The sequence below is a fragment of the Tinamus guttatus genome, unplaced genomic scaffold, assembly GCF_059628265.1.
Source record: "Tinamus guttatus ecotype Peru unplaced genomic scaffold, ASM5962826v1 Tinamus_guttatus_pri_ptg000166l, whole genome shotgun sequence".
Lineage (NCBI taxonomy): Eukaryota > Metazoa > Chordata > Aves > Tinamiformes > Tinamidae > Tinamus > Tinamus guttatus.
This window is the reverse complement of record NW_028288700.1, coordinates 302,527-312,177: the sequence shown is the minus strand read 5'-3', so window position 1 is coordinate 312,177 and position 9,651 is coordinate 302,527. Positions and strand designations below refer to the sequence as shown.

Below are 9,651 nucleotides of genomic sequence, written 5' to 3'. Positions count from 1 at the left end.
ATGTTCAACCCCGTGAACCCCCCAGTCACCAGCTATGTTGAGCACTGCTACCTGCGTCCCCTCCACGGACCAGCACCTGGCACCCCCGGGCCACAAGGTTGGTCGCAGAGCCTTCGTGCTGACCAGTGCCTGGCCTGGCCTCGCTGGGGTCCCTGGCACAGTCATAGACACCTGATTTCTCTTCCCTGGGTCCAGAGACGCTCATGTGTGAGGGCCAGGGCCTGGCTTATCCCCTTTGTGTGCCCGCACCTTGAAAAGTTCTCCCACTTTTCCCCTCCGCCAGGACTTGACTTCTCCTTGTGCCATCAGTCGAACCTCATGGGCAGTCACCATGGGTATGGACTGGTGCCAGGCACCGAGCACCTGGGCACTGGTGATGGTAAGTCCCCCATCTCCGGGGCAGGGTGAGTAAATGTGTTGCAGGGGATTTAGGCACCCCAGGGGATGGTGTTGGTTGTGTCAGGGGTGCAGGTGTGTGATGAGGTGCTAAGACGCTGCTGGGGACAGCGATGGCCGTGACAGGGTAGGAGCGTGTAGGGTTCCAGGTCCCTTCCTGAGCACAGTGGTGCCCACGAGCAGGACGTGGGCATGTGCCAGGAGGCAAGGGCTTTGTGTGTGCGTGGGTTTGTTTTGAGATTTGTTGGATGTGGCTGAGGGCAATCGTTGGCCGAGGGGGTTAGGTGCTTTTCTTAGGATGGCCTTGGTGGGGCAGAGAGACCAGGTGAGTGTCGAGGGGTCCAGCCTCCTCCAGGGATGTAGGTAGCTATGGAGGGGATTGGGGGGTGCTTTAATCCTTGCCATAGCCCAGAGCCAGCAGTTGGCACCTTCGGGGTGCTCCTCCAGGCTCTGTAGCACCACGTTTGTGTCCTTGGGGGTATCTTCAGCCTCCTGGGACCCACGCTGAGAGGAGTGTCCCCCGCTCTCTGCACCACCCCAGGCTCACGGTTCTCCACACCCCGTGGTGCAGGCAAGCTGGGCAAGAAGCGGGCACTGTCCATCTCGCCCCTGTCGGATTCCAGCATTGACCTGCAGACGGTGATCCGCACCTCGCCCAACTCCCTCGTCGCTTTCATCAACTCCCGCTGTGCTTCCACCGGCGGCTCCTACGGCCATCTCTCCATCAGCACCATCAGGTGGGCGCCAGACGTCAGCCCTGCTGGCACGTGCGCGGTCTCTCCATGTAGGAACCTGCGTGTCAGGGCCCAAAATGCGGAGTCTCCGCAGGGGCTAGGGAAGGGGGGAGCAGTTAGCCCAGAGGGCTACGTGCCCGAGGAGGGCAGTGGGGCTGTCCCCTAGCGCACCCAGGTTCCCTGCCTGGCTCATGGGGTCTAAAATTGCTGTCCCGTGCTGCTGCCGTCCGTTCATCCCTCTTGCTCTTTGCAGCCCGTCACTGGGGTATCAGAGTCCTCCGGGCCAGCAGAAGGGCCAAGGGCACCTGTTTGGCCACACTCCCCCGCTGCCCCCGTGCAGCTCCCATGAACATCTGCCCAGCCGCGCGGGGCTGCTGCATCCTGCCTCGGCTCGCAGCACCCTCAAGCACTGCCAGGTAAGGGCTTGTGCGCTTGGCAGGGACCCACTGGTGCCAATTAGCTCTTCTGATGTGAAGAACGCGCTGGGGACGGGGGTGTTCCACCTGCACGCGTGCCCGCAATGGGGTCTCTGCCGTGTGTCCGCCGTAGAGGGTGGTCCGATGGGCATCCCGCTGCCGTCTGCTTCTCACTCCCCCTCTCTCCCCTGTCGCGGTAGCAGCTGAAGTTGGAGCGGAGCCTGAGCAGCCCTTTGACAGCCAAGTACCCTGAGGAGAGATCCGAGGGGGATGTCTCCAGCCCGGCCTCCACGGGCACCCAGGTACAGCACCCCCCGGCCTGGGGACCCTTCCTCCGAGGCTCCGCACTCCTCCCCAGTGTCACTTCCAGTGACAGGGAGCCAAAGGGTCGTGCCTGGGAGTGATAATCCAGCTGTGCCTGCCCAGGACCCCTTGTTGGGGATGCTCGATGTTCGGGAGGATCTGGAGAAGGAGGATGGGAAAACTGAGGCTGAGACTGTCTACGAAACCAATTGCTACTGGGACGGTTGTGCCAAAGAATTTGACACGCAGGAGCAGCTGGTGCATGTGAGTTGGGTCCTGCCTGGGCCCCCCAGCCCTACAATTTGTCCCCAGTCTGCTGGCTGACGTCCCTCTGTGTCAGCTTTTGGCCCTACCTTTGACCCATGCTGGGATGAACCCCGCTAAGAACTCGCCACGCAGGTGAGCGCTGTTGGAATTTGTGTCTAGGCAGGGAGGGACAGGCATCCTCCACTTCTTGGAGGTGACTTCTTGGTGATTCCCTCATGGAATGTTTCTAGGAGCACCCCCAAATATGGCCTTTCCTCCCTGCTGGGGCAGTTCTCTTGGAACCCTGGTGCTTTCCAGACTTGGCTCTCCGTGTCTTCCCCACACCGCTATAACTCCCTCCTATGGCCTTGGTCGTCCCCCTAGATCACCTTGACCCCTTCGTCTTCTCCTTGTCCTCCCAAGATAACCCTAACCTCCCTCCTGTATCCTCTGCCTCCTCCAGACTCCCGCTGACCACTCCATATCTCCTTAATTCCCTGTGTCCCAGTCCTCCTGCATCCACCTCCTCCCATGATATCCGCTAAGATGCCCGGATGCCCTCCCCAGTGCCCCCAGTGATGCCTCTCTCTCTCCAGCATATCAACAACGAGCATATCCATGGCGAGAAGAAGGAATTTGTGTGCCACTGGGCAGCCTGTTCCCGGGAGCAGAGGCCCTTCAAGGCTCAGTACATGTTGGTGGTGCACATGCGGCGTCACACGGGCGAGAAGCCCCACAAGTGCACGGTGAGCGCCTCGATCCCTGCATAGCCCCCCTGCGTGACGGGGACTTGCAGCGGGCAAAGTCTGGGGACGCAGAGGGGTGCTGGCCCCAGCTGGCAGGTGGCACTGAAGAGTGGGGCAGACGCGGTGGGAGGTGGGACAGACGGGATCGGGAATGTGGTGGTTTAGGACGGGATGGGGTGCATGGGAGGCACATGGGCGCATGGCCGGCTGTGCCCATGAGCAGCCCTGGTCCGTGCCGGCGCGGTGCGGATGCGGCCCCGCGCTGCGTGCGAGGTGCGGGACGCGTCCGCGGCAGCCGTGTCGCGGGTCTGTAGTGTGGGGTGATGTGGTACAGCCCTGTTCAAGGTATGTGGCATGTCTCGCCCTGCCTGCCCGCACAGTTTGAGGGCTGTAACAAAGCCTACTCGCGCCTGGAGAACCTCAAGACGCATCTGCGCTCGCACACGGGCGAGAAGCCCTACGTGTGCGAACACGAGGGTTGCAACAAGGCCTTCTCCAACGCCTCCGACCGAGCCAAGCACCAGAACCGCACGCACTCCAATGAGGTACGGTTCACCCGGGGCTCCTTTGCACCCCTGTGACCCTTGGCTGCTCCTGTACCCTCCGGACTCCCTGTATGTCCGGGTGTTTTCTGTGGGTGCCAACTCTCTCCTTGTCCGCTCCATGAAGCATGGGCCCCTGCTCCTCTCCTAGGGCACCCACCAAGGCCCCCCTGTCCCTGCCCTGTTCCTGTGCAGCCCAGCACTCACGTTACTGCCCTGGCTCCTCAGCACCCTCCTCAAGGCCCTCTTGAAGCCCTTTAGGTGCCCCTCCAAGGGGACACAGTCTCCTTGGTCCTTTCCCGGTTCCCGGGTTTGCTGGAAGCGAGGGGCTATGGGCTGTGGGGCTGCTGTGCTGGGAGGCGTTCTGCATTTTGAAATAACACCCTCCCTCCTCCATTCCTCCACTTCTACATGTTCCTGCGGCAGAAGCCTTATGTGTGCAAGATCCCAGGCTGCACTAAGCGCTACACGGACCCCAGCTCCCTGCGCAAACACGTGAAGACCGTGCACGGTCCCGACGCGCACGTCACCAAGAAGCACCGGGGCGACGTGGTGCCAGGCCGCTCGCTGCCCGCTCCCGGCGTCCCTCCTGATATGAAGCAGGAAAAGGACAGCAATGGCCCTGGTGACGCGCGGAAGGATGACAGCAAACTCTTGGTGCCTGACCTGGCCTTGGTAAGGAGCTAGTGAGGGTGAACCCCCAGCTCTGGAAGAGGGTCATTTTGCATGGGGGTGGGTGAGACATCTCCAGACACGACAGGATTCACGATTTGTCCTAAGTGTGTAGTGAATATCCTATATCTGCTGTTTCCTTCGCTGATGTTTTGGGTTTCCCCAGAAGCCGCAGCCCAGCCCGGGTGGGCAGTCGTCCTGCAGCAGCGACCACTCGCCCCTCGGCAGCACCACCAACAACGACAGCGGCGTGGAGATGACCGGCAACGCGGGCGGCAGCTACGAGGACCTGTCCACGCTGGAGGACGTGGTGCCCGGGGAGCCCATGGGCACCTCGGGGCTCATGGCCCTCCACAAACTCGAAAACCTCCGCATTGACAAACTGAAGCAGATGAGAAAGCCCTCGGCTTCCAAGGAGGGCCTGAACTTGCCAGCCATTCCCGGAGCCGGTGAGACCGTGGTACCCGCTCACCCGGATGCGGGAGCAGCCTCGTGGGCGCGGGGTTGAGCGAGGTGTTGTTTTGTGGTTCCCACTTTGCTTTTGCCAGCGCAGGACCCTCACACACGGGCTCTTCCCCACCTGCCCCTGCTCGCTGCTGCCGCTCGGCCTCGCTCCTCGCCCACGGCGCCGTGCGCGGGACGGGCTCCGTGTTTCTGCTCCGGGTGCCGGTGCCCTGCTCTAACTGCCCCTTTCCTTTCCCCAGGGGAGATGCCCGGGATGTGCGCGCCGGCCCCGGTCGCGTCGCACCGCCGCGTCACCGAGCTGGGGCTGCCGCCGGGCGAGCGCCGCGGCAGCGGCACCAGCACCGTGAGCTCGGCCTACACCGTGAGCCGCCGCTCGTCCGCGGTGTCCCCGTACCTGCCGGGGCCGTGTGCGGGCGCCGAGCCGGGGGCGCTGCCCGGCGGGACGGGCCTGGCGGACGGATATGACCCCATCTCTCCGGACGCGTCGCGACGCTCCAGCGACGCCAGCCACTGCGGGGGGCTGCCCGGCGTGGGCAGCCTCACGCCGGCCCAGCGCTACCGTCTCAAAGCCAAATACGCCATGGCCACGGGCGGCCCCCCGCCCACTCCGCTGCCCAGCATGGAGCGCGGGGGCCCGGGGGGCCACGGCAGCTTGCCTGGGGACTACCTGGGGCCGGCCGTGGCCTCCTCGCTGGCCAACGGCTCCCTGCGAAGGCACAGCTCCAACGAGTACCCCAGCTACGCGGGCGCCGCGCGTCCTCACCCGGTGCCGGGGAACGGGCTGCGCCGGGCCAGCGACCCTGCCCGGACGGTGGCCAACCCCCACGCCGTGCCCAAGGTGCATCGTTTCAAGAGCATGGGCAACGTGAGCGCGCCGGGAGCGGGCCGGGTCGCCCTGCAGCCCTTGGGCGGCTCCGAGGCCAAGCTCCAGCATCACGTCTTCTCCCCGCGCCCGCCCAGCATCAGTGAAAACGTCTTCTTGGAGAGCGTCAGCATGGAGCCGGGCACGGAGCCCGGCTTGCTGGAGATGGGGCAGTTCTTGGGCTACCCGGAGGACCAGTTCCAGTGCCAGGGGACGGGCATGGAGCTCCAGGGGGACGGCCCGTACCGCGGTGCTCCGCGGAGCACGGCGGGGATGCAGCTGGACCCGGGGGGGCCCGGGGACATGGAAGAGGCCCTGCTTCCCTCCGAGTTCTCCCTACCTCAGTGCCAGGTGAACCAGCATTTCATGAGCGCGTGTGCTGGCAACGGGACCGTGCCAGCGCTTTGGGACGAGCCTTCCCAGGGCAACCTGGACCTGAGCTCAGGGCAGCCAAGTGCCATCGCCCCCACCGCTGCCATGTCCGGGGGACACTGCCACCATCACAGCGCTCAGTACCCCCTGCCCAGTGTTTGTGGACAGCAACCCAAACTCGTGAACTCGTGCCAGGACAGCGGATTTTCCGGTGGGCACCAGCTAAACCGGCTGCAGATCAAATCGGAGCAGCACTACCCAGCTCCCGCCTCGGTGCTGGCGTCCTGCCGGAGCGCTGCCCCGGCCCGCGCCGTGCAGCCTCCCGCGTCCTTCGGCCGCGCCGCGAACGTGGGGCCCGCCGGGTTCGCGCCCGAGGAGCGGGCGGGCGGCAGCTACACGGGCATGTTGAGCCCGGGGGGGAGAAGGGCGCAGACGCCCACGCTGCAGGCCAAGGAGGTGATGGTCCGTAGCTACGTGCAGGCCCAGCAGGCTCTGATGTGGGGCGAGCAGGTGGCTTCCAAGGGAGGGGACGCGGGCATGGGGCCGGGCAGCGACCGCGGGCAGTGCCAAGCCGTGCGAGCGCCGCTCTACCCCAGCCCCAAGTACTCGGGTTACCAGGACAAACCCGATCCCCTGCAGGGTCTGGCGGAAAACCAGCACCTCCTGAGCCCCCCGTGCTTCAGCCCCGAGTTGGTGCCGCATCCCCCCGACGGCCCCAAGCCCCTTGGACATCCGAACAGCCTGGGCTATGCGGGCAGCCTTGCGGAGCCGAGCCGTTCCTACGAGGAATCCGGCTCCCGGCGCCTCCTTCACTTGCCTCCCGTTCACTCCACGCCCCAGGGACCCAGTAACCCCCTGATTTATTACCCGGGCCAGGGTCCACACGCAGACGTGGACAAAGAGGGGCACAAGCTGCTGAGCCAGATGGCGGCGAGCTGTGGGGGTCCTGGTCATTACGGTGGCAGCTTGGAGGGCCTCAAAGACAGCTCCTATCCCTACCTGGATTCAGGGGAGCAGGTGGCCAACAGCTTGGACTCGCTGGACCTGGAGAACACGCACCTTGACTTCGCTGCCATCGTGGAGGATCCGGAGGCGCCCGCGCTGCTGCCGGGGCCCCCGAGCCCTGCCGGTGGCCTCCTGCTTCCCGCCTCTGGTGGCCCCAACATGGCTGTGGGTGACATGAGCTCCATGCTGAGCACCCTGGCAGGGGAGAGCCATTTCCTCAGCTCCCTGTCCTAACCGGGGCGCGCAGGTGGGTACGTCTGCAGCCGGGCGTCCCCAAGCCTTTTGGGACAGAGGTGGGAGGTCCCCTCTCCACCGTTGACACTCGGGGCCGGAGCGTCCCTGCAGCAGTTTGTCACGTCAGGCTTTCCCATGGGATCCTGCTGAGTCCAAGATGCAGCTGCAGGAGGGATTCCTGAGCAAGCTCCCCCTGCAAGGGGTGCCTGGCTGTACCTGTGCCGTTTCAGTGCCCGTTTTCCCCTGCCTTCCCCAGGCCTCTGGACCACGCAGTCCTATGCAAAGCCTTAATGTCAAAACCAAAGAGTTTCACCCCTGCAGGCAGGTTTCGTCCCCACGCCCCTGCTGCTCCTCGTCAAGCCCTAGCCCTTGTGAGGGCTCCAGTTTTCCTGACAAGACCGCCCAGCCCTTTGCTCGAGGATGGGAGAAGGGGAGGCCGTTCTGCAGCACGGGGATGCTGGGGGAGGCTATGGGTGCCTGGTGCTGCCTGCACCGTTCTGTACATAGTGTGCATATGTGTATGTCTTCCTTGCGGGTGTCACCTCAGCCTCTGTTTTGTTTGGAAGCAGCCACAGTCGCCCTCCCTTCCCATTAAACCCTTTCTCAGGGGACGTGAGCATCCTTGTCCCTGCAGCCGGGCTCCCGGCTGGCCCCTGTGCCGGCTGCTATTGGCTCCTCACTTTCCAAGGCTCCCAGGTTATCTAGGTGTCTTTGGGACTGCTCTGGACACCGTTCTAGGGTGCCCGGGTGTCATTCCGATGCCTCCGCGCTGCTGCACGTTCTCCAGTGTTCTGCCCGAGGGCTGTTTCGCTGCCTCTGCAAGATCTGGGCTCCTCAAAGCTTCTCCCAAAGCCTCCAATGGCTCCTGCAGCTTCTTTGGGGCTGCACAGCGCGTTTCCAAATGGATCCATTTCCTCAGGCCGTCCTGGTGTGTCTGAGGTTGCTTCCGGACTCTTTCTGGGTGTTCAGAGTCCTGTGGAGACCCTTCCCCGGGGCTCAGGGTGACAGTCTTTGGTTGGCATGGGTGGGTGGCATGGCCATTAGTTACCCTAAGGCTACCTTGGGTTCTCTGGGCTGTTTCAAAGCCTCTTTCCCAGCCCCTGATTCTATTCTCAGGCTTTCTGGGGCTCTTCCAAGGGCCAGCGGAGTCTCCAGGTGCTGTGGGCTCAGCAGAGCCTTTCCAAGGCATACAGGACTCCTCCATCCCCTGCGGATCTGCTCTCAGATCTCAGGTCACCAGGCTCTGCTGTCTCCCCGTCTCCCCAGGCTGTTTGGGGAATGCAGAGCTCTTCCCTGGGACTCCGGTGACGCTTCCCTTGTCCTCCCTGGGGACTCCGCTAGGACGCGCAGGAGGGGCAGGGGGACTCGCTGGGAGCTCCAGGCCCTCAGGCTCCAACCCAGCCGCCGCGTGCGTCACTCCGGCCACGAGGCCCCGTCCCTGGGCTGCCACCAGGTCCAGCCGGTGCAGCGGAGCGACCACGCGAGAGCCCCCCGAGTGTCTTTGGGGGGCCATGGAAGAGCAGGAGCTGGCGGGCGACACTCGAGGTGAAGACACTAAGGGAGCTGCAGCGCAGCAAAGCGCCGTGAGCGGCACCGCGGGGAGGCCCGTCCCGGCAGCGCGCGCACCGCGCCGGCACGGGGACCGCGGCCCCTGCAGCGACGCGGCGCGATGCAGCGCTCTGCTGCGCCCTGCAGAGCCGCCGTGCAACTGCCGCAGCTCCCTGCTGCGGGGCTGGGATTGCAGCGCCCGCTCGCGCATGCACCATGCAAACCGCTGCTGTCTCTCGAGGGCGTTTCGGAGCGCGCCGGGTGCGCGGTCACCCGTGGGTACACGCTCAGGTGGTCGTACAGGCTGCGGAGGGTCTCCGCAGGCTTCACGGGCCCGTGTGGACTTGTACAACCCTCTCCCGGGCCGCCGCAAAATCCCCTTGGTCCCTTCTCCCCTCCGGGCTTCTTCCTCCCCCGTTCACCCTCTCCCTTGCTCCGCTCCCTTTCCCACCTCCGTTCCTTTTCCTTGCTCACTCCACCTCTCCCTTTCCCTCTCCCCTTTTCCCCCTCTGTGATTATTTCTCTCCCACTCCACCTCTCCCTGTGCCTCGCCCCCTTTCCCCTCTCCCTTCTTTTCCCGCTCCTCCTCTCCCTTTCTGCCTCCGCTTTTCCCCTCTCCATGCTTATTCCTCCTGTGCCGCCCCTCTCCTTTTCCCTCTCCTCCTTTCCCCTCTCCCTTCCTGCGCAGGCTCCTCGCGGCCATTGAGGCCATTCCCAGTCCATAAGCCGGGAATTCCATTCCATTCCATCATGGAATGTCTTCCATGGCAGAAGCGGCACCCAGAGCCCCTGCCCAGGTGTCCCCATGTCCAGCTACCACCTCCCGTCCCCCGGGTCACCCCGTATTCCCCTGTGCCCCAATGTTCCCCCGTGTCCCCATGTCCTCTCGTGTCCCCGTGTCCCCCCGCCCGCCGCAGTGTTCCCATCCCCCATGAGGGGGCAGCACCGGGACCGTCCCGTCCCCCCCCGCCGGGCACCGTGGGGTGTCACGAGCGGGTCTGGCCTCAGTGCGGGCAGGGGGCTCTGGGGTGCGGATGGGAGGAACACGGGGCACACAGGGGTGAAGGTGGCACCTACCCGGGGGGGACACACGAGGGGTGACACCAGGGG

The 9,651-nt window shown here is 64.6% G+C and overlaps 1 protein-coding gene across 1 annotated transcript; it reads left to right on the top strand.

Annotated features, from left to right (window-relative positions):
* Positions 1-6,993, top strand: GLI1 (GLI family zinc finger 1). Its single transcript, XM_088522813.1, has 11 exons — positions 1-97; positions 284-379; positions 938-1,133; positions 1,384-1,546; positions 1,747-1,848; positions 1,973-2,113; positions 2,692-2,841; positions 3,222-3,386; positions 3,810-4,058; positions 4,222-4,507; positions 4,754-6,993. The coding sequence occupies exons 1-11, from the start codon at positions 1-3 to the stop codon at positions 6,991-6,993; spliced, it is 3,885 nt and encodes a 1,294-aa protein (XP_088378939.1).
* The last annotated feature ends 2,658 nt before the right edge of the window (positions 6,994-9,651 follow it).